The sequence below is a fragment of the Lepus europaeus genome, chromosome 7 (genome assembly GCF_033115175.1).
Source record: "Lepus europaeus isolate LE1 chromosome 7, mLepTim1.pri, whole genome shotgun sequence".
Taxonomy (NCBI): Eukaryota; Metazoa; Chordata; class Mammalia; order Lagomorpha; family Leporidae; genus Lepus; species Lepus europaeus.
Genome location: NC_084833.1, coordinates 100,169,882 through 100,195,546, shown reverse-complemented (window position 1 = coordinate 100,195,546; position 25,665 = coordinate 100,169,882). Strand labels below are relative to the sequence as shown.

At 40.6% G+C, this 25,665-nt stretch overlaps 1 protein-coding gene across 3 annotated transcripts in view; it reads right to left on the bottom strand.

The window, feature by feature from the left end:
• Positions 1–25,665, bottom strand: part of SIK2 (salt inducible kinase 2) — a 147,916-nt gene that overhangs the window by 54,573 nt on the left and 67,678 nt on the right. For all 3 annotated transcript variants that reach the window (XM_062196986.1, XM_062196987.1, XM_062196988.1), the window contains one exon: positions 7,947–8,108. In XM_062196986.1, coding sequence (XP_062052970.1) covers positions 7,947–8,108 — 162 coding nt within the window. The remainder of the gene's footprint in view (positions 1–7,946; positions 8,109–25,665) is intronic.

The window sequence follows — 25,665 nt, the reverse complement described above, 5'->3', positions numbered from 1 at the left end:
GGAAAGTGAAGAGGCAACTGACAGAATGGGAAAAAATATTTGCAAACTATGCAACAGATAAAGGGTTGATAACCAGAATCTACAAAGAATCAAGAAACTCCACAACATCAAAACAAACAACCCACTTAAGAGATGGGCCAAGGACCTCAACAGACATTTTTCAAAAGAAGAAATCCAAATCGCCAACAGACACATGAAAAAATGTTCAAGATCACTAGCAATCAGGGAAATGCAAATCAAAACCACAATGAAGTTTCACCTCACCCCGGTGAGAATGGCTCACATTCAGAAATCTACCAACAATAGATGCTGGAAGGATGTGGGGAAAAAGGGACATTAACCCATTATTGGTGGGAATGCAAACTGGTTAAGCCACTATGGAAGTCAGTCTGGAGATTCCTCAGAAACCTGAATATAACCCTACCATACAACCCAGCCATCCCACTCCTTGGAATTTACCCAAAGGAAATTAAATTGGCAAATAAAAAATCCATTTGCACATTAATGTTTATTGCAGCTCAATTCACAATAGCTAAGACCTGGAACCAACCCAAATGCCCATCAACAGTAGACTGGATAAAGAAATTATGGGACATGTACTCTATAGAATACTATACAGCAGTCAAAAACAATGAAATCTGGTCATTTGCAACAAGATGGAGGAATCTGGAAAACATTATGCTGAGTGAATTAAGCCAGAACCAAAGGGACAAATATCATATGTTCTCTCTGATCGGCAACAACTAACTGAGCACCAAAGGGGAAACCTGTGGAAGTGAAATGGACACTATGAGAAACAGTGACTTGATAGCTCTTGTCCTGACTGTTGAGGAACAACTTAATACTTTATACCTTTTAATTTTTTTTTTGTTCTACTTAATACTACTGGTTGAACTCTTTAATTAACACACAATTATTCTTAGGTGTTTAAATTTAACTGAAAAGTGATCCCTGTTAAATATGAGTGGGAATAAGAGAGGGAGAGAGGGAAGAGATGTACAGTTTGGGACATCCTCAATCAGGCTTTCCCCAAATGGTAGAGTTAGAAACATGCCAGGGGATTCCAATTCAATCCCATCAAGGTGGCATGTACCAATGCCATCTCACTAGTCCAAGTGATCAGTTTCAGTTCACAATTGATCGTAATGAAAGGATTAAGAGTCAAAGGGATCACATAAACAAGACTAGTGTCTGCTAATACTAACTGATAGAATTAAAAAGGGAGAGAAGGATCCAACATGGGAAGCAGGATACACAGCAGACTCATAGAAAGGCAGATGTCCTAAATAGCACTTTGGCCTCAGAATCAGCCCTTAAGGCATTCAGATCTGGCTGAAGAGCCCATGAGAGTATTTTAGGCAGGGAAAGCCAAGACACTCTGGCAAAAAAAAGAAAGAAAAGAAAAGAAAAGAAAAAGAAAACACCTAAATGAAAGATCTCTGTGAGTGAGATCCCAGTAGAAAGAACGGGCCATCAAAGAAGGAGGTACCTTTCTCTGAAGGGAGGAGAGAACTTCCACTTTGACTATGACCTTGTCTAAATAAGATCGGAGTTGGCGAACTCAAGAGGCTTCCACAGCCTTGGCAACTCATGACAAGAGCCTAGGGAGATTACTGACGCCATAAACAAGAGTGTCAATTGTTAAGTCAACAACAGGAGTCACTGTGCACTTACTCCTCATGTAGGATCTCTGTCCTTAATGTGTTGTACATTGTGAGTTAATGCTATAACTAGTACTCCAACAGTATTTTTCACTTTGTGTTTCTGTGTGGGTGCAAACTGTTGAAATCTTTACTTAATGTATACTAAATTGAACTTCAGAATATAAAGATAATTGAAAATGAATCTTGATGTGAATGGAAGGGAAGAGGGAGCGGGAGAGGGGAGGGTTGTGGGTGGGAGGGAAGTTATGGGGGGAAAAGCCACTATAATCCTAAAGCTGTACTTTGGAAATTTATGTTTATTAATTAAAGTTAAAAAAAACTTATGCGATGGAGTAAAACCAGTGTTAAGAGGAAAGTTTATAGCAATTGGCACCTAAATTAACAAATTGAAAAGGCATCAAATAAATGAGCTATCAATGCATCTCAAGGGCCCAGAAAAACACAGCAAACCAAACCAAAATTAGTATGAGAAAAGAAATTATTAAAATTATAGAATTAACAAAATTGATACCAAAAAACCATACAAAAGATCAGTGAAATGAAAAGCTGGTTTTTTGAAAAAATAAACAAACTGACAAACTTCTGGCCACACTAACAAAAAAAAAAAAAAAAAAAAAGGGAAAAAAAAGACCCCAAAAAAGAGAAGACCCAAGTAAAATTAGAGATGAAAAGGAAATGTAATAACAGACATGGCAGAAATAAAAAGAATCATCAGAAATTACTACAAAGAGCTGTATGCCAGCAAACTGGAATACCTAGAAGAAATGGACAGATTTTTGGACCCATACAACCTACATAAATTGAGCCATGAAAACACAGAAAACCTAAACAGCCCAATAACCAAGATGGAGACTGAATTAGTAATAAAGACCCTCCCAGCAAAGAAAAGCCCAGGACCAGATGGCTTTACTGCTGAATTCTACCAGACATTTAAAGAAGAACTAGCTCCAATTTTCCCGAACTATCCAAAACAATTGACTGATTCTTCCAATCCATGAACACAGAAGATTTTTCCATTTTTTTGTATCTTCTTCTCTTTTTCTTTACTGTTTAGAATCAATATCATCAAAATGTCCATACTACTGAAAGTACTTTACAGATTCAATGTGATCCCAATCAAAATACCAACAACATTCTTTACAGATATAGAAAAAAAATGCTGAAATTCAGATGGGTAGACCAATGGAACAGAATAGAAACACCAGAAATCAAACCACACATCTACAACCCACTTATCTTTGACAATGGAGCTAAAATCAATCGCTGCAGCAAGGGCAGTCACTTCAACATATGGTGCTGGGAAAACTGGATCTCCACATGCAGCAGTAGAAAACAAGACCCCCATGCTGGCGCCGTGGCTCAATAGGCTAATCCTCCGCCTTGCAGCGCCAGCACACCGGGTTCTAGTCCCGGTCGGGGTGCCAGATTCTGTCCCGGTTGCCCCTCTTCCAGGCCAGCTCTCTGCTATGGCCAGGGAGTGCAGGGGAAGATGGCCCAAGTGCTTGAGCCCTGTACCCCATGGGAGACCAGGAGAAGCACCTGGCTCCTGGCTTTGGATCAGCGCGTTGCGCCGGCCGCAGCACGCTGCCCGCGGCAGCCACTGGAGGGTAAACCAATGGCAAAGGAAGACCTTTCTCTCTGTCTCTCTCTCACTGTCTACTCTGCCTGTCAAAAATAAAATAAATAAATAAATAAAAATAAATAAAAGAAAACAAGACCCCTACCTTACACCTTACACAAAAATGTACTCAAAATGGATTAAAGACCTAAATCTAGATGCAATACAATCAAATTACTAGAGAAAACTGGGGAAATCCTGTAAGACATTTGTATAGGTAAAGAGTTCTTGGAAAAGACCCCAGAAGCATAGGCAATCAAAACCAAAATTGACAAATGAGATCACATCAAATTGAGAAGCTTCTGTACAGCAAAAGAAACACTCAGTAAAGTGAAAAAGCAACCGACAGAAGGGGAGAAAATATTTGCAAACAGTGGAACTGATAAAAGATTAATAACCAGAATATATAGAGATCAAAACTCAACAAGAACAAAACAACAACCTAGTTAAGAAATGGGCAAAGGACTTAAACAGGCATTTTTCAAAAGAGGAAATCCAAATGGCCAACAGACACATGAAAAAATGCTGAGAATCACTAGCTGTCAGGGAAATGTAAAGCAAAACTATAATGAGGTTTCTTTTCATCTTATAAATGCTGGCGAGGATGTGGGGAAAAAGGTACCCTAATCTACTGTTGGTAGGATGTAAACTGGTACAGCCAATGTGGAAGACAGTATGGAGATACCTCAGAAACCTGAATATAGACCTACCACATGACTCAGCCATCCCACTACTGGGAATTTACCAAAGGGAAATGAAATCAACATATAAAGAGTTATCTGTATCCCAATGTTTATTTCACCTCAATTCACAATAGCTAAGATATGGAATCAACCCAAATGCCTGTCAACCGAAGACTGGATAAAGAAATTATGGAATATATACATTATGGAATACTACACAGCATTAATAATAAAAAAAGACATCTTGTTGTTTCCAACAAAATGGATGAAACCAGAAAATATCATACTTAGTGAAATAAGCCAGTACCAAAAGGACAAATATCATATGTTTTCCTTGATTTATGATAACTAACAGAGCACCTAAAAGATAATCTATAGAGAGACCGGTGCTGTGGCGTAGCAGGTAAAGCCGTGGCCTGCAGTGCCAGCATACCATATGGGTGCCAGTTTGAGTCCTGACTGCTCCACTTCTGATTCAGCTCTCTGCTGTGGCCTGGGAAAGCAGTAGAAAATGGTCCCCTGCACCCGTGTGAGAGACCCGGAAGCTCCTGGCTCCTGGCTATGGATCAGCACAGCTCTGGCCATTGCAGCCAACTGGGGAATGAACCAGTGGCTGGAAGTCCCCCTGCCGTCCTGCCTCATCTTCTCTCTCTGTGTAACTCTTTCAAATAAATAAATACATCCTAAAAAAAGAGATAATCTATAGAAGTCAAATTAACGCTTCAAGATGCAATGACTTTGAATAGCCCTTGCCTTGATTATTGAGGAACTTTATTTTTATACAATTTGTTGAACTCTTTACTTAGTATAGAGTTAATTATATGTGTATAAAGTTAGCTGAGAGTAGATCTTAGTAAAAAGTAAGAATGGGAATAGGAGAGGGATGAGGAAGAAGGGTGGGAATGTAGATGGGAGGACAAGTATGGTGTGAAGAATCATTAAATTCCTAAACTTGTATTTATGAAAAGCATGAAGTTTGTATTCCTTAAATAAAAGGTTTCTGGGGGGGGAAAAGAAAATCACTTGGGGTTGGCGCTGTGGTGTAGTGGCTTAAGCCACTGCCTGCAGTGCTGGCAACATATATGGGTGATGGTTCAAGTCCTGGCTGCTCTTCTTCTGACCCAGCAACCTGCTAATGGCCTGGAAAAGCAGTGGAAGATGGCCCATGTCCTTGGGCTCCTGTACCCATGTGGGAGACCCAGAAGAAGCTCCTAGCTCCTGGCTTCAGATTGCCCCAGATCTGGCCATTGCAGCCATCTGGGGAGTGAACCAGAAGATGGAGGAACTCTCTCCCTCTCTAACTCTGACTTTCCAATAAATAAATAAATCTTAAAAGAAAATCACAAATTACAAAATTCAAAATCCACAAGATGTCCTATAACGTACATGACACTGACTTAAAAAAAAATTAGTAAACGTTATTTACCTTCCCCTAAATGCACAAGACAAAAACTAAGGGAACTGGCATAGAAATAAATTAGTTCAATGCACAAATCAAAGGCTTAAATTTATATTTATACCATAGTACAGGAAACCAAGGCTGACTACGTTCTCCCTAAACTTGCTGAGTTCAGTAAGTATCCAACACAGCTAGTCACACATAATTCCTTGGTTAGCTTCTCTCACCTGGGGGTCTGCTTGCCTCCCTTCCATAAGTGTAGAATAAAACATCACCACTTGTAACTTTGCTAAGCTTTTAACCTAGGCTTTTAATCAGAGTTGGGCGGTAGCCTAGAGGTTAAGAAATGGCATAAGTGGGCAGGCACCGTGGCCTATCAGGTAAAGCTATTGCCTGCTGTGCTGGTATCCCATATGGGTGCCGGTTCATCTCAGCTGCCCCATTTCCAATCCAGCTCCCTGCTAATGTGCCTGGGAAAGCAGCAGAAGATGGCCCAGGTGCTTGGACCCCTGTACCTACTTGGGAGACCCTAAAGAAGCTCCTGGCTCCTGACTTTGCACTGCCCCAGCTCTGGCCTTTGTGGCCATTTGGGGAGTGAACCAGCAGATGGAAGATCTCTCTCTCTCCCTTTTTCTGTAACTATGCATTTCAAATAACAGATCTTAAAAAAATAAATAAATAAATAAATAAAGGATGGCATAAGATGCCCATGTCTCACACTGGAGTAACTGAGTTTCATATCCAGCTTCAGCTTCCTGCTAATGTGTACCCTGGAAGGTAATAGGTGATGGTTCAAGTAGTTAGGTTCCCGCCATCCATGTGGGAAACCTGGATTAAATTCCCGGCTCCAGGCTTTGGCCATTGCAGGCATTTGTGGGAGTGAATCAGTGGATGGGAGCTCGCTCTCTCTCTCTCAAATAAAAGAAGTTTAAAAACCTATAGCTCCTCTGGTAGCAGTATCCCATGCCTAAAGATTTTACATTTAACCAATGTCAAGCTACAGCTCCCCAACATCCCAGTCTCTAACTGCCTGCACCATCCTACTTCTGGCAAGCTTTTAACTCATCTCTGAGGGGCCAGTGCTGTGGCACAGCAGGTAATGCCATCGTCTACAGCACCAGCATCCCATATGGGCACTGCTCTACTTCCAATCCAGCTCTCTGCTAATGCCTCTGGGAAAGCAGTGGAAGATGGCCCAAGTCTTTGGGCCCCTGCACCCACGTGGGAGACCTAGAAGAAGCTCCTGGCTTCGGTCTGGCCCAGTTCTGGCCATTGCATTCATATGGAGGGTGAACAAGTGGATAGAAGATTACTCTCTCTGTCTCTCCCCCTCTGTCTATAACTCTACCTTTCAAGCATAAGTAAATAAATAAATCTTAAAAACAAAACAAAACAAACAAACAATAACAGGGGCCAGCACTTTGGTGCAGTAGGTTAATCCTCTATCTGTGGTGCCGGTATCCCATATGGGTGCCTGTTCTAGCTCCAGCTGCTCCTCTTCAGCTCTCTGCTATGGCCTGGGAAAGCAGTAGATGGCCCAAGCACTTGGGCACCTGCACCACATAGGAGATCTGAAGAAGCTCCTGCTCCTGCCTTTGCATAGGCCCAGTTCCAGCAGTTACAGCCATCTGGGAGAGTAAACCAGCGGATGGAAAATCTCTCTGTCTCTCCCTCTCACTGTCTGTAACTCTAACTCTCAAATAAATAAATAAAATCTTAAAAAAAAAAACACAAACAAACAAAAAAAACCCACCTCATCCCTGAAGCCAAAGTTCAAATAGTTGCTTTCTGAAGCTTCCTCAACTTCTCAGGTAGAAAATGTTCTTTTAACTACACTGCCACTACAGTTTGTGGAGACTTTTTTGTGGCAACTAATTACTGTATTTTTCCAGCTCTGACAAATAAAAATTGTATAAATTCAGGGTGTACAATGTTGTTTCGCTATACACTGGGAAATCCTTTCCACATAACAAAACATTGTATTTGGTATGTTATAGAATCCAATACATAAATATTTATTGATTGAGTCACTTTTGACTTTGTGAAGAGAAAATTCAGAATAGAAAAGAAATAATCTTTACAATTGTATAAATGGTAGGAAGAAAACAAAGAAAATCGCTAACTCTAGTTTCCATGTTTTAGATCAAGTCTGAAAACTGTTCAACAGAGCAAGGCAAGGTACTTTCATGTCTCAGATTATTTCTCATCTTCATCTTTCTTTTGTCTGTGACCTCACTATAACCATAGCTATAACAGAGCAGCTCAGAGTACCAGCAACCTGCTCTGCTCCTCTAGCCCTACCCACCCTCTAATCACATTTATATTACAACAAATGTACCTCTTTAAGCAGAGCTCCCTCCACCCCAAGGGACCTGGACACCAACCAAGCTTCACGTGTAGTCCTGCCGCTGTGTATATGAATAATGAATTTACTTCTCTTACTTTTAATTACACATAGGCATACTTTGAGAAAGCTTGATGTCATCAGGTAGAAGTGCCCCCTGACTCTGTACCTGAGGGTGTGTTTCCACACTGAGTGTGATGGCTTACATTAGATCATGCGGCAGCTGTGTCCCAGTTACCTGCTATTTTGATATTCATGTTGTTATCCAGCAGGAGATTTTCAGCCTTGAGGTCACGATGCACAATCTTTCGACTATGACAATAATCAACAGCAGAGAGGATCTGCCAGAATTTTCGCCTGGCTTCAGACTCATTTAATCGTCCATGATTAGCAAGATAATCTGTGAAAGAGAGAATTTAGAATTATTCACCAAAGTATAATAACTTTACTACTGGTACTGAGGGATTTATTTTCCTCAAAAAGCTTCTATTTATTAATTTTTAATAAACAAGGATTAGTGTTCAAATAACATCCTGTTTTCCAATTTTCTTGCTTTTGGAGAAATAATTCCAATCATACTTCAGTGGAGTCCAGATGAATGGTGACTGTCCACACCTAAAACAATTGAAAATTCTTTAAAAATTTATTTTCACTTTATTTCAAAGGCAGAGAGAAAGAGAGATAAATTAATCGATTGATCTTCCATCCTTCGGTTCACTCTGCAAATGCTTCCAACAGCCAGAGCTGTGACAGGTCAAATCTAGGAGCCTAGTACCCTATCCAGGTCTCTCATGTGGGTGGCAGAGGCCCCAAACCTTGGGCCATCTTTCACTGCCTTCCCAGGCACACCAGCAGACAGCTGGATCTGAAGCGACACTCCAATATGATGCTGGCATAACAAGTGGTAACCTGACCCACTGTGCCATAATGCTGGCCCTGCCACATGCTTTTTTCAGCACTTAGCTTTTAAAAATTATTTATTTATTTGAGATGCAGAGAGACAGACAGCACCCTTCTGCTGGCTTGCTCTCCAAATACCTGCAATAGCCAGGTCTGAGCTAGGCCAAAGCAAAGAGCTAGAAATCCAATCCAGGTCTTCCACATGGGTGGGGTGGCAGCCATGCAATTTTCTGAACCTTTACTGCTGCCTCCTGGGATCCATATTAGCAGGAAGCTGAAATCAAGAGCTGGTGGCAGGAACTGAACTCAGGTACTTTGAGTTGGGACGTGGGTGTTCCAACTGGCGTTTTAATTGCTAGGCAAAAAGCCTGCCCCTGTAGATATTTTTAACATTTAAAATGGGGCTTCCAATGAAGGCTGAGGAATCAGAATGTCTGGGTTCAATTTTTGTTTTCACACTTGCTAGCTAGGGGACCTTGACCTCCTGAATCCTCAATATGCTAACCCCAAAATAGAGGTAATAATAGAATTTATCTTACAAGGTTATGTGAAGATTAAATGAAAAAAATTCAATCAAAAAAGAAAATAAAAACTCTGGTTAATGACGGACATACAAAAGTTCTCAGAAAGTTTGCTGCTATTATTTCAATTATCACACTATTGGTGTTGTTATATTAGGCTACCTTTCTTTCCTAACCACTTTACTATTTGGGCCTTGTAATAAGGTTTCTATGTTTCATAACAACTGAAACTGCTTTAAAGTTATTAGCAACTCTGCTAGGCTAAAATCATTACCTTTTCTCAGTTATCATTTTTTTAAATGACCTTTCAATTATATTTAGCTCTTACTTGGTCTCTGAAATAAACACCTCTCCCTATTGATTCTGTATTTCTGTGGTTCTCTTCCATTCCTTTCACCAACAGGTACTTCTTTCTCTGCTCACTCCATAAAAATACTATTATCTAATGTGGGCCTTTGTCTTTGCTTTTCTTTTTTAAAAAATTTATTTACTTATTGGAAAGGCAGAGAGAGAGAGAGAGAGAGAGAGAGCACGCGCGCGCGAGAGAGGTCTTCCATGCACTGGTTCACTCCCTAAATGGCTGCAATGGCTGGAGCTGGGGTGATGCGAAGCCAGGAGCCAAGAGCTTCTTCTGGGTCTCCCATGCAAGTGCAGGGGCCTAAGGACTTGAGCCAACTTCTACTGCTTTCCCAGGCCATAGCAGAGAGCTGGATGTTCTGAAGTACAGCAGCAGGGACTCGAACCAACGCCCACACGGGATGCCAGCACTGCAGGTAGCAGCTTTACCTGGTACGCAACAGCGTTGGACCCACTTTGCCTTTCTTTTGCTACACTCATTCCTTCATAGAATTAATCTAAACAATCTCATCTTTGACCTGCATTATTCTTAGCTGGACATTGCTAGTGTTTTTTTATAATCTTCTACTTGTGCCTCTCTAAGGGGTGTCTTTTTAGTCACCTCAGCCAAGAGATGCCTTAACATTTTGAACTGGGGCTGTCTGCTCACAGAGCCCACTGAGAATCTAATGAAAATTAACATGCATACAAATGTACAAATTTATTTTGTATACAATTTCAATGGGGACTGTAAAATATTAGGTTAGTGAATTCTGCCCTGAGGATTCTACTCATTACTTGGAAATTTTATAAAAATAATCTAGAGATTTGCCAATCACATTTGACCTTCTAACAGTTACTTCATTGCATATCTATACAGATTTTCTGGTCACTGCAATGTTATCAAGATTGACCTCATCTTTCTTTTTATAAACTTCATTAACATCTTCTAAGTCACTATAACTATCACCTTACAGTCACGGAACTTCAAAAATTTTATAGTCCTTAATAATTCATATATATGACCACCAATGAATACTAAAACTGTGGTTCTCAATGTATGTCCATAAATTGTTAATTGAGGTCCTAATAATTAGGTTTCAAGTTATACAGTTTTAGAAAAAAGTTTATTTATTTTCATCTACTTGAAAGGCAGAGTGACAGGACAAAGAGAGAGGAAAGAGCTTCCATCCACATGTTCACTTTCCAAATGCCTGCAGTAGATGGGGCTGGGCCAGGCTGAGCTGGAGGCTCAGAATTCCATTTGGGCCTCCGACATGGGTAGCAGGAACCCAAGCACTTCAACCATCATCTACTGCTTCCTAGGATTCATTAGCAGAGAGATGGACCAGAAATGCAGGTGACAAGACTTGAACCAACATGTCAATATGGGATGCAGGTATCCCCAGTGGTAGCTTAACCCACTGCACAATATCTTCTCCAAAGTTTTATGTAGTATAATTAATCAATGTTTTTATTCTGCTCTTATCATAAAAAAATTAAATTTCATAGCATAGTGCCTACCAAATAATAATTGCTCAATAAATGTTAGCTACTATCATCATGATAACCATCACTCTCAAGTGGTATCCCTTCTGTTCCCCTGGTGGAAGGGGCAGATGCCCCAGAATCTTACCAATGAAGTGGGAAAACCAACCCAGATGAGTTCCCTTGTTTCAGGGATGTCAAAATCTCTTTTAAGCCACATAGCCTTCATCCAGAAACCATTAGCATACCTCAAAGTTAGAGATGAATAACTGTCTAAAACATTAATAATTTATGCAATTAAATATTTCATGTTTTGTTAAAAGGACTTAATTTGTAGTGTCTTCAATTTGCAATCTGGAAGTAAAAGGCTGATGCCAATAACATTTTATACTTAAACAGTCCTCTAAAAACTCAGATAATTAATAGTCAGATGTTCCTAACCCATAAATTCACAAAACTTTTACATTTCTAATTACTAAATTATTTTTTATTTTTTATTTTTATTTTTATTTTTTTATTTTTGACAGGCAGAGTGGACAGTAGAGGGAGACAGAGAGAAAGGTCTTCCTTTTTGCCGTTGGTTCACCCTCCAATGGCTGCCACGGTAGGCGCGCTGCGGCCGGCGCACCGCGCTGTTCCGATGGCAGGAGCCAGGTGCTTCTCCTGGTCTCCCATGGGGTGCAGGGCCCAAGGACTTGGGCCATCCTCCACTGCACTCCCTGGCCACAGCAGAGAGCTGGCCTGGAAGAGGGGCAACCGGGAAAGGATCGGTGCCCCGACCAGGACTAGAACCCGGTGTGCCAGCGCCACAAGGCGGAGGATTAGCCTACTGAGCCACGGCGCCGGCTCTAATTACTAAATTTCAAGATAAATAAACAGTATTTTCAGGAAAATGACCTGTATGAGCCCTGAGGCTCCAAGAAGGCAATCAAAAGTGACTCACGGGGCCGGCACCTGTAGTGCAGCAGATTAAAGCCCCAGGCTGCAGTGCTGGTATCCCATATGGGCACTGGTTCGAGTTGTGGCGGCTCCTCTTCTGATCCAGCTCTCTGCTGTGGCCTGGGAAAGCAGTGGAGGATGGCCCAAGTGCTTGGGCCCCTGTTCCCGCGTAGGAGACCCGGAGGAAGCTGCTGGCTCCTGGCTTCGGATCAGCTCAGCTTTGGCCATTGCGGTCATTCAGGGAGTGAACCAGCAGAATGGAGGAAATCTCTGTCTCTGTCTCTCTCTCTCTCTCTCTCTCTCTCTAACTCTTCAGAAAAAAAAAAAAAGTGGCTCATTTGTGCTCCTCTAATGACTCTGAAGAACCACTGTTTTTCTTTTTTTCTTTTTTTTTTAAATCCATTTATTCATTTGAGAGGTAGAGTTAGAGACAGTGAGAGGGGAGAGACAGACAGAAAGGACTTCCATCCACTGGTTCACTCTCCAAATGGCCACAATGGCTGGAGCTGGGCCCATTCGAAGTCAGGAGACAGGAGGTACTTCTGGATCTCCTATGCAGGTGGCAGGGGAGCAAGCACTTGGGCCATTTCCACTGCTTTCCCAGGCCACTAGCAGAGAGCTGGATTGTAAGAGGAACAGCCTGGACATGAACTGATGCCCATATGGGATGCTGGCGCCACAGGTGGAAGCTTAGCCTACTATGCCACAGTGCCACTCTGTACCATTGTTTTCAATCCCTGTATCCAAATCTCTTTTTTTCTAACAGTTTTTTCTCCTCTCATCAATTCAAAAATGTTATGTGAAATAAAACCACTTCTTATTGTAGATCAGAACTCCAGCCTTTGCCAACTTACCCTGTGCTGGTTCTTACCAATCACTCTTGAATAAACAACCAACAAAGAAAGGTCCATAAAATAAAATCTTAAAAAACAGTAAGAAACACACCACTTGACATGCAAATACTAATAGAAAATGGATTAGGTGTCTGATCTGTATTCAATTAGTAGAAAATTAAGGTTATCCTAATTTTATATATTAGATTATAATATTGTTTATCATATTAAAATTTCAACCTTGAGATTTATGAATATGAAACTACAGACTGTAAAATACTTTTTCTGTTTGTTTTTGTAAGCATATAATCATTTCAAATTGTGTGTTTGACAAAAATTAAGGAAATTGTTGCCTCTGGTATACTCTGGCAATTTAACTGTGTTTTCAGCAATTTCTCTACATTAGACTGCATCTGTTAAGTCTCTGAATCAGTTCTTCAAGTCATTTGGAACTACTGAAGCAAACTATGGTCTTCTGAGAAGTGAAATGAGCTTTTAGTTACATAATCTAAAGCTTTAAAGGTTATCACAAATGAAATACATGACTATATCTTCAAGTTTTCAGCAACAATTAAGCACAAATTTAGTCAAAATTTTCCAAAATTATTTATAATCTTTACATAGAAACCAATAGGTTGTATTATAGTATTATGATAGTAGCAGACACTACACAGATGAGTTAAGATTTTTCACATGTACAGTAAAATTTATAATACAATAAAATTTCTATATACAGAAATTTACAAATACAGTAGAAGTAAATTCTAAAGTCAGACAAGCCTAGTCTCGAATCCTATCTCTATTGCTAAACTGCTGTGTGACTTAGGCAAGCGATTTAGTTTCTGCACTTCTCTGATTTCTCAAGGAAAAACTGTGGGCCCAAGGAGAGCTGGCTGGAGGAAGCGTAGCTCTGCTCCCACCAAGGGGCCAACTTCTGAAATCTAAGTAGCTGTGGGCCCAGACAGAGGAACTATCTGTCTTCTTCCAGGAGACAGATGGGCAGGGACTGTCTGCATATGAATTCTAACTTGATGGCAAATACCCCTTGCAGAAGGTTTTATTTCCCTATTTATACTGTTGGTCTCTGTGTATGCATAGCAATTTATCTTGTTGTCTGAGAATATCATGCTGCCTACAGTTTCTTACAAGAGTCTAGTATTTACAACACAAATTATTCATTAAGAAAAAAAGTTCAACTCTCATTTTGAAATATTCTTTGTATATATTTTATCATATTATGTACAAAGAACATGATTTTTGGATCAGGTTGCAAATATGTGTATATATCTATTTTAAAAAAATCCCAAACACCTCAGTTAAAATCAATTATATCAGAGTAATGAGCAAAGTAGCACAGGACCACCCAGGGACCTTAATTGTACTAATTCTTCAGGTCAAACCCAAAGCACAGTGCTTTCCTCCCTCACCCACTCAAATTAAGGAAGAGTTAAACTATTTTCAATTTGAAGGGTAAGAATCACCCATTTATTCATTCACTCAACAAATAATTGAGTAACTTCTTTTTGTCAGTCTCTATGCTTTAGCACTTTGTTCTAATGAGGCCTCTATTTCTGTAGAGAAAAAAACAAGTAGACAAAAATAATGACAGGGTACAATGAATGCTAAGGAAGCAGGGTGCCCAATGGAAAGTATCTGGTGGAGGCCACTTTAGGTAGTGACCAGGAGAGGCTTCTATTAGAAGGTCCTATTTCAACAGTGGAAAAAAGCCCTCCAGGATAAGATGTAGCAGGTTCATGAAACCAAAAGTAGCCCAAGAGGAATACACTGAGCAGGGAAGGGGGGAAGGCATGAAGTAGAAGTCAAACTAACAAGGATTAACAGGCCCTAGAAGGGAGACTGTATTTTGAAATACTGAGACACAATGTAAAGGTTTTACTGTATGCTTTAGAAGCACTAAAAAATAATCTGAAATGTAACTCCATGTTAAAAAGTCATAAAGTTCCATTAAGCAAAAATTAAACAAAAAAACAATTTTAAGCACATCTATAGAATTGGTCTCCATAGCTGATGTGGGAGACACAAGCAAATAAAATCAGTCCTGAATGCAAACAAGTTTATAATACTTACTTGAAAGAAGGTTAAATATAAGAACTTTAGCACTTCAAGATAATTATAGAAGTGATGTCATGAGGCAATACTGGTCTACAGACAAGATGAGATACTGTCTCAAACACCATGCACTCACTCTCTCAATACAGATCCAGAACAAAAGCTGGGGTTTCCTACCAATTTTGAGATAAGTAATGTTTCATTAAATGTCCCAGAACTGTTTCTTAGGCACTGATTTAAAAAATAATAATGTCAAATGAACAGCCTGTGAAAGTGCCTGGAGTCCTATTTAATATTACTAGAAGATGAAAAAAATACCACTAGAAGATGATGATGTCATTTCAATGGCATTAAACATTTCAGACAATCCCTCAAATAGGTATCTTCATTCCACCTATTTTTATAATCGCTACAGGACCTCAAAGTCTGCAGTGAATTATTTCTGCGCAATGAATATGACTGGACTGATAATGAGTCATTCTAAGTTGAACTACTAGATGTTGTGAGTTATTTACTCAATCTATGGTAGTGTTATAATAATATTTATAAATGCAATCTGGTCACACTTTTTTTTAAAGATTTATTTATTTGAAAGGCAGAGTTACAGAGACGCAGAAGGGGAGGGGGGAGTCTTCCATCCACTGGTTCACTCCCCAGATTGTCATAACGGCTGCAGCTATACCTATCTGAAGCCAGGAGCCAGGATTCTTCTGGGTCTCCCATGCAGGTGCAGGGGCCCAAGAACTTGAGCCATTTCTACTGCTTTCCCAGGCCATAGCAGAGAACTGGATCAGGAGTGGAGCAGCCGGGATTTGAACCGGTGCCCATTTGGGATGCTGGCACTGCAGGCAGCAGCTTTACCTGCTAGGCCACAGCGCTGGACCCCTGGTCACACTTCTAACACATTTTTTTACATATATAAATCATCCTGATAGCTATTTTGATATGCAATTATTTCTTAAGAAAAAATGTCATCTGAAGAACATACTGCGGATTACCAAACCATGAAGTTCTTAGGTATTAGGATACAAATGTCAAACCTGGAGAATAAGATACTGATTAAAGTGTACCCAGGCCAGCACTGTGGTGTAGAGGGTTGAACCTCTGCCTGTGGCACTAGCATCCCATATGAGTGCCGGTTTAAGTCTTAGCTGCTCCACTTCCAATCCAGCTCCCTGCTGCGGCCTGGGAAAGCAGTGGAAGATGTCTAAGTGCTTGGGACCTTGTACCCATGTGGGAGACCAGGAGGAAGCTCCTGACTCCTGGCTTTTGATGGCCCAGCTCTGGCAGATGCAGACGTTTGGGGAGTGAACCATCGGATGGAAGATCTCTCTGTCTCTCCCCCTCTCTGTAACTCCACCTCTCAACTAAATAAAGAAATCTTTAAAAAAAAATCTATTACTTTTATTACTAATACTGCATCTATTACTTTTTAGTTTTTGTATAGATGTATTTTAAAGATATCTATATTTTTAGCCAAGACCGTGAGGTCTAAGACATTGTTATTATTCACTCATAAATCAAAGGGCAAATATACCTCTTTGACATCTTCACTAAGTTCTTTAAGTGAATCAAAACAACAGAAAGGAAAGCCATGTTGAATTGTTTCATTCAGAAATGGGAACTGGAAACATAACACTATGTATTAAGTTGAACAATTTTGCAATGAAGCTAGCTAAACAGCATATCAAACTTCTTGGGTAAACAGGTTAATGAAAAGTCAAGTCTCTTAGTTTACTAGCTAATGGTTTAATTTTGATTGTATGCTTCCTGGGGTCCCATACAATAAGTAATGATACTGTGAAGTCATTTGTCAGATAGAAAAAACAGTGACAGGGAAGGGTTAGCTGAAAAAAGATTCTAATTATCTGCTCAACTATTTAGAAATCAAAGAGGACGTTAGTTCACTGACAAACTTATGTTATGAGGGTGAAATATTTCTGGGATAGATTACTGCTCCCATTTCTTTACTCTCGCTCATATCACTATTTATCCATGCCCTTTGTTATGTGACTTTGTAATGCCTCCCAGAACAGGTGGTGTGTCACTGTCCTGTTGCGTTTAGTCTTACTCATGGGGGATGTGCTTAGTTTGATCTCTAGTATTTCTACCAGGAGGGGAGCATGCCTCAAATGAGAGACATGGTATAGATCTGAACCCAATCTGTGACTCAAAATGGAACCATCCCAGATGACCTACAGACAAAAGATATTTCTTGATGCAAATCAAGGAATTTTGAGGGTTGTTTGCAATGTAACATCAGTCCCCAAATGGCTGCAATGACTGGGGCTGGGTCAGGCAGAAGACAGGAGCCGGGAACTTCTTCCAGGTTTCCTACATGGGTGGCAGGGTCCCAGGGACTTGGGCCATTCTCTATTGCTTTCCCAGGCACATTGGCAGGGAGCTGGATCAGAAGTAGAGCAGCTGGGATTAGAATCAGCACCCATATGGGATGCTGGCACTGTAGGCAGCGGTTTAACCTGCTATGCCACAGTGCTGGCCCCTTGGTTTGTTTCTGTCTCATCTCTCATCCCGTGATTTCTACTACAAAAATCCCTAGGGTGCTTGTTTTAGGACTAGAGAGAAATTAGATATATGGAAGCCCTGAAACTGCTCTTATTCAGCAGTGAAGCTGAAAGGTCAGAATTCTAGATAAAATAATTCACTGTAAGAAGCCAGAAGAAAACAGACCAAATCTAACAGGCTCATAAGAAAGATAAAAGCAGGGGCTGGTGCTGTGGCACAGTGGGTAAAGCCGCTGCTTGCAGTGCCAGCATCCCATATGGGCACCAGTTCAAGTCCTGGTTGCTCCACTTCTGATCCAGCTCTCTGCTATGGCCTGGGAAAGCAGCAGAATATGGCCAAATCCTTGGGCCCCTGCACCCACGTGGGAGAACTGGAAGAAGCTCCTGGCTCCTGGCTTCGGATCGGCGCAGCTCCAGCCATTGCGGCCAACTGGGGAGTGAAACAGTGGATAGAAGACCTCTCTCTCTCTCTCTCTGCCTCTCGTTCTCTCTCTGTGTAACTCTGACTTTCAAATAAATAAATAAATCTTTAAAAAAAGAAAGATAAATCACTCCAATTTGGGCCATTTTCAGGGTTGTAATACAGACAGGAGATCCTGTATCTTCACTTACAGTAGTTCTGGAAAACACCTGACTTTTCACAAAGTTAGTTGTAGGGTGCCAAATGGTGTTCAGAGAGACAGAAATACAATTCAATAAAAGAATGGGTACAAAACCCTGGGAGCATATTGCTACTGAATAAATGTTTGCTTTTAACAATGGAAAAGAACTGACAATGCTTATGAAATCTGCTGGTCCTAAGAATCCAGGGGCTAATGACTCTGAGTAACAGAGGAACAGGTACAGTCTTGAGCAAGATTTTCTTCTGCAGCCTTTAAAAGATTAATATTCAGCAAAAGTGACATGATTTCACAGAGTTGGGTTTTCAGATTCACCTCTTAAATTTAATGACGTCTCCAGGTGGCTTAGGTGGTTAGTCTTGTGCCACAGGTATGGTTAACCAAGAAAGACATTAGCATGGATTTCTAATCATTGCTCTTAGGAAAACAAAACACTATTATCCCACAGTGCTGACACACAAAGTATAAAATGAAGCACTCTGAAGATAGTGTTTGGTACCTCCTTCACTAATTCTTAAGTTTTGTCAAAGCCAAGTATCTCACTCTGTGTCTTTAGCCTAGAGCGCTAGACCTACCTAAGTTAGAAAATGGCTTTACGACTTGAAAGACATTAAAGATCCTCATATCCTATAACAACTGTTGTTTCTAAAGATTTTAGAGCATGAGTTTCCTGACTACCTTGTTGAGTGAGCAAATTCTCAGCAGAGTCTATCTTTCTAATCAATCTTCCCCATCCTCTTGTTCCTCCTTCTAGACAAAGAAAAAAAATTAATAGTAAGCTCATTTTGCTTTCTAGGAATTTGCTAAGTCATGCTAAAATTAATCACTTTTAATTACATAATTACCATGAGAATGTTAATAAAAATTATTCCTTTATAATTCTGATTGTATACTTAAAAATTACCATCCAAGGTTTACTAATATCTTAGCCATAAGCATTTCATAGTTAAGTAAAGAATATTCTACTGGAGTTTTTACAAGTTTTAGAATTGTGTAATTCAAGAGGAGCTTAAGCTAAAGGTTTGGGGAAATTCTGAGTTTGCTCTATTTTTAAAATCCATCATGCACTAATACTGTTAACAGTTCAAACAGAATACCTTACAAGCTATTCAAATATTTGTGGGCCTTTAAGCTTTTATATAAATAAGGATGTCTATTAATTAAACAAGTTGGAAAAAGTCAATGAGATCTGCCAATGTCTTTGGATTTGATCCTTTGAAATTTAAAGGATTAAGCAATCAGTGCCACTATGGATTTATAACTCACATGCAGTGAGTTTCTGGCTTTTTAATGTTTCCCTAAGAAAATTTCATTACACAGATATATGATAAATACTTGATCCACAGTATTTTAAACTACTGTAATTAGGTTACAGTTTGTACCATTAATAGAATAGAATTTTATCAACTATGGGCATCACCATAACAATCAGATAAAAGATACAGCAATAGTTTAGGAACAGAGAACGTAGATGGAGCAGGGTTTAGAAATGCAGTTTACGGTCAATAAAAAACATTCAGAGAGGATGGAAGGGATTAAGGATATGACGCATTCAAAATGCAACCAAAGTCAAGGTCTAAAGACCATAAAGTCTAAATACTGGGTAAACGACCACAGCTATAATACAACTAAGGATTAACAACTTAATTACTTGTTTACCAAGAGGTTTTCAACTTAATTTACTGGAATTTTTGTGTATGAGAAAACATTTAGAAGTCAAAATAAAAAGAGGTTATTTTTACATAGAAGTCAAAATAAAAAGAGGTTATTTCTGTAATAAGTGATGAAATAGAAGCAACTCTATAAAAATACACTATCTTTACATTGAACTGTTACTAGCAATAACTTACCTGTGAGAGATACAGATATAAATATACAAATATATTTTCTATAGCTAGCTCCCTCCCTCCCCTTCTCCCCTCATCCCTCTCTCCCGAACTCCTTCTCCAAACTCTTACCAGTTTAGTTCTAGTCAAATAATAACTGTTTGGAAGTAGACAGAAAAGGACCATATACATGACGTAAATGTAAAGGAGTTAACTGTAATTCTTAAATTTTTTTCCTTCAAACCTTAAACGTTTCCTCTGTCAGCCATATATTTATTAATTCATTAATAAAATATTGGGTATCCTGATCTCTAACCTCATTTACACCACATCTATAACCTCATCCAGAAGCCCTCCATTTTTCTTTAACTCCATCATTCTCCCTCTAGTTCAAGCCACCATTATTCCCTGCCTGAACTACTACAGTAGTTTAACTGGTTTTACTTTTATTGTTTCTTCCTTGTCTTCCATTCTTAACACAGTAGCCAGAGTGATCTTTAGAAACAGTTCTACCATGTCAGTCTTCTACCTATAATCTTTCAATGGCTTCCCATATCTCTCAAAGTAAAATCCAAAGTCATTATTTCAAGCCTAAAAAACCCCAAAACTGAAAACATCTTTGATTTAATCAAATAGCTGAAGGCTCAAATGCTATACAATATAATGAAGTAAGCTATAGGTCATAGCTCAGACCTAAGGCACATATGCAAATTCATCAATGGTAATTACCAAAACCAAACTTTAATCTTTGACACAGAATTACATTAAGTTTGTATGGACATATATTCAAGGACACTCAGTGTCACATTATTTTGAAAACAGACAAGCCAGCAAACAATCTAAAAGTCCATTAACGGGGGCTGGCGCTGTATACCTGTTGAACAATTGACCATTTCCTCCATGCCCCGCCTTACCCCAGCTCCCAGACCCAAGAAACCACCATTCTACTCTCTGTTTCTATGAATTTGACTATTTTAGATGAATCATGTAACAGGGACCATGTCCTTCTGTGACTGGATTATTTCATTTAGCATAATGTCTTACAGCTTCATCCTGTTGTTGTATATCACAAGATTTCCTTCTTTTTAAAAGCTGCCAAGTATTCCATTGTATATACAATGTAAGTGTGTGTGTGTGTGTGTGTATATGGATATACCTTTTGTTTCTCATTCACCTGTCAATAGACCTTAAGTTGTTTCTGTATCTTGGCATCATGTTTTGCCCCTTCAGTATATGTAACAAATAATTCATCTAAACCTGGAAAATGCTGTAGAAGTTTTTTTTTTTTTTTTTTAATTTGACAGAGTTATAAACAGTGAGAGAGAGAGACAGAGAGAAAGGTCTTCCTTCCGTTGGTTCACTCCCCAAGTGGCCACCATGGCCGGCATTGCACCAATCAGAAGCCAGGAGCTGGGTGCTTCCTCCTGGGGGTACAGGGACCCAAGCACCTGGGCCATCCTCCACTGCCCTTCTGGGCCACAGCAGAGAGCTGGGCTGGAAGAGGAGCAACTGGGACTAGAACCTGGCGCCCTTATGGGATGCCGGTGCCACAGGCGGAGGATTAACCAAGTGAGCCATGGCGCCGGCCCCACTCTGTGAGAATTTAACACAAACCCCACTGCAACTATGACTTTGTGCTTGTTCCACAAGATGGACTGAAACCCTTAAGCCTACCACAATTTTCATGAGGTTGGGGGAGGCAGAAATGGAAGTCTTTTAAATCTTGGAGATTCTAATAGAAAGCAAGGAAGTCTGCTTTGGCATCATTGATGAGAGCCTTCAACTTGTCGACTTCTGTCAGTAGTCACAGTCCTGTTTTACCATTTCCTCTGCCTTGCTGTTTGGAACTCTCCAAGGTTCTGACACTTACTTAATAGAGGCCTAGTAACCTAGAGTGCAGCACTAAGAAAACCAAAGTCTCTGAAAAATGGAATGGTGGGTTTAGCGGTCCTCTGCCATTTCTAAAACTTGATGCTCATCTCTCCTACCCACTTGGGCTGTACCTAAGCATCATCCCAACCACAGCCTCCACTTGCTTCATGGCATCCCTGGCACATACCAAAACCTAGTAGCTTCCCACAGCATCTAGATCTATTCTTTTCTTCCTTATTTCAATCATTCTCTCAAGTCCACTGTGAGTATTTTAGAAACAAAAACCAATGGATTATGGGAGAGATTTAATCTAACCTTGATTTCTTTGATCTGATTACAGCCATTGCAGCTGGAAAAATATTTCAAATGTGCAAATTTCTAAGACTGTTTTCTCCACCCTCAGAAAGCTCCCAAGAAAGGGAAAAACAAGGAAAAGATAAGGGTAATATGATCAGCAATAGCAGTTTTCCTGTTCCAAATATGCCCTTCAGAATTCCAGTAATTGGCTATCTTAAGCAGAGAAACAAGTCTACAGTGAGCTGACTGCTATCCCATTTCTCTAACTGAAGGAGAGAGTAAGCGCAAGAATAAGAGAGTGAGTGTGTGTGTGTGTGTGTGTGTTTGTGGTGTTTTTTGGGTATAACACTGCAAAGAACTGTCAGAATTAACCCTAAAAGAATACTTGGCTCGTACTTCATTCTGTACCACACTCCAGTCTGCACATTCCCACATTGTGCTGTCCCAACCTTTTCTTGTAATGAAAAACAGCCAGAAAACATGATTTCTCTTAAGAAACTTTGAAAGGCTTTCAAATTCCACAGATAAAGAAAAAGACAAGGTAAAGTAGAAGTAACTTAAAGGTGATTAAAGTAGAACTTATTTTCTTTCTTAGCAATTTTTGCATATGCGGATAGGAGGTAGAAGGCAGAAGACACGACACAGTATTGACTAGAGGAAACAGAGACTTACTTTTGGCCCAGGGGGTGTCTCTGCTTCCTCTCAGAAGCGGGAATGTGGGGGCTGGCACTGTGGCGCAGCAGGTTAAGGCCCTGGCCTGAAGCGCCGGCATCCCATGTGGGCTCTGGTTCGAGATCCGGCTGCAGCTCTGGCTGTTGCGGCCGGTTGGGGAGTGAACCAGTGGATGGAAGACCTCTCTCTCTGCCTCTCCTCTCTCTGTATAACTCTGACTTTCAAATAAATAAATAAATCTTAAAAAAAAATGTGAGAATGTGGCAGTCTAAAGGTTGGAGCACGGGCTCTGGAGTTATAACATCTGTGTTCCAAATCCAGTACCACTGTGTGACTTTGGGCAAGATACTTATCTGTGTTTTGGTCTCCTTAACTTAAACAGAGATAATAACCATATCTACTTCAAAAGATTTTTCTGAGGATTATTAAACACTTCAGATGAAACCTGGGGCATGAGGTCAATAGCTTGACTGCCTACTACCAAATGCAGGACTACTCTGAGTCTAACCCAGCCTCATCTTTTGCCTGGGCTGCTGTAACAGTCCTAACCAGTCTCCTTGTTTCTTGTCTAGTTCCCCTCCAGGCTGTTTTCCAAACAGCAGAGTGATCACAGAAAAACTAAGTAACACCAAATCTATGCTCTGCTTGACACTCCTTATAAAAGTCCAAGCTCTTACCACGATCTATTAGGCCCTACATGATTTCAACCACTACCTATCTAACATATGCAACCCCTCACCATCTCTCCCCACTTTCCATCTCATCCCACTCTAGCGACACTGGGTTCCTACTTGAGATCTTTTGCATTGCTTTCCTTCTAACTCACTCAGGTTTCTGCTTAAATGTCAACTCATCACAAAGGTCTCCACTGCCCTGGGGCTCTGGCTGCTTTTATTTTTCTTCTTAGCAGTATTCATTAATCATTTTAGATTTATTTATTCTATTTCTTTTCCTCTATTTTTTATTTAGGATGTAAATAAACTTCAGTGGACAAGTTTTTTTGAACATTTTTTTTCCCCTGTGTCTCTTGGATCTAAAACAGTACCTGGCAAATAAATATTTATTGAATTGACACATAAATATTTGGTATTATTATCCCATCTGTCACATCTTATACCAGATGATTCCAGCAACTTCCAAGCAGCAGTTTATGTTCACAATCTCTTGTCTCATATTTATCCTACATACTACTACATCATATTCACTACAACACAACTTTTGTAAGGTTAGTGCTCTCTGACACCAGCAGCTCAGTGTGCTCTGTAAGTTATTAATGGATATATAAAAAGAGAGACCCGATGATTAAGAAAGTTTGAAAACTATAGGATTAAAGACATTTGTGTTATCTCCTACAAAAATTACCTGCCCTTACTAACCTGCAGTGTAGATCTCCAGAAGGATTTAGTATTTCCCACTGTTTGTGACTACAGAAACTTTCCTCAAAGAGCAAGTCAAGGATTGGCTTTTGTAACATACTTTAAGAAATATTGGGGCTGGCGCCACGGCTCACTTGGTTAATCCTCCGCCTGCAGCACTAGCATCCCGTATGGGCGCTGGGTTCTAGTCCCAGCTGCTCCTCTTCCAGTCCAACTCTCTGCTGTGGCCTGGGAAGGCAGTGGAGGATGGCCCAAGTGCTTGGGTCTCTGCACCCTCACCGGAGACCAGGGAGAAGCACCTGGCTCCTGTCTTCGGATCAGTGCAGTGCCGGCCATGGCGGCCATTTGGGGAGTGAACCAACGGAAGGAAGACCTTTCTCTCTGTCTATAACTCTACATGTAAAAAAAAAAAAGTCTCAAGGCCGGCGCTGTGGCGCAGCGGGTTAAAGCCCTGGCCTGAAGCGCCAGCATCCCATATTGGCGCCGGTTGAGTCCTGGCTGCTCCCTTTCCCATCCAGCTCTCTGCTATGGCCTGGGAAAGCAGAAGAAGATGGCCCAAGTCCTTGGACCCCTGCACCCACATGGGAGACCTGGAACCAGCTCCTGGCTCCTGGCTTTGGATCAGCGCAGCTCCAGCCATTGCAGCCAACTGGGGAGTGAACCAGTGGATGGAAGACCTCTCTCTCTCCCTGCCTCTCCTCCTCTCTTTGTAACTCTTTCAAATAAATAAATAAATCTTGAAAAAAAAAAAAAAGGAAATAATGGACTGTGGCTGGTGCTGTGGCATAGTGGGTAAAGCCACAGCCTACATATAATGCCAGCATCCCATATGGGTACCGGTTGAAGTCTCGGCTATTCTACTACTGATCCAGTTCCCTGTTAATGGACTGGGAGAAGCAGTGAAAGATTACTCAGGTGTTTGAGCCCTTGCTACTCACATGGGAGACTTGGATGAAGCTCCTGGCTCCTGGCTTTGGCCTGGCCCAGCCCTCGCTATTGAAGCCATCTGGAATGTGAACCAGTGGATGGAAGATCTCTGTCTCTCTCTCTCTGACTCTGATTTTCAAATGAATAAATACATCTTAAGGGAAAAAAACTCTCTAAAAACCATACTGAATCTGTTACAAATAATTAAAAAAGAAAGAGAAGGAATGGCCTGTGAAATATCTAAGACTATTTAAAAAGTAACCTTCAGGGGCTGGTGCTGTGGCACAGCAACTAAAGCCGCCTGCAATGCCAGCATCCCATATGGGCACCAGTTCTAGTCCCAGCTGCTCCACTTCCAATCCAGCTCTCTGCTATGGCCTGGGAAAGCAGTGGAGGATGGCCCAGGTCCTTGTGCCCCTGCACCCATGGGAGACCTGGAGGAAGCTCCTGGCTCCTGGCTTCAGATCGGTGCAGCTCCAGCCATTGCTGGCCATCTGGGAAATGAACCAGTAGATGGAAGACACTCTCTCTCTCTCTCTCTCTCTCTCTCTCTCTCTCTCTCTCTCTCTCTCTCTCTTGCTCTCAGTATAACTCTGCCTTTCAAATAAATAAATATTAGAGAAAGAGAGAGAGAGAGGGAGGAAGGGAGGGAGGGAGGGAGGGAGGGAAGAATAGAGTCCATCTGGGCTTCTAACTGAAAATAATAATCTATTTGGGCTTCTAACCTAGTTTACTTTTTCTTTTGGTCCATAAAT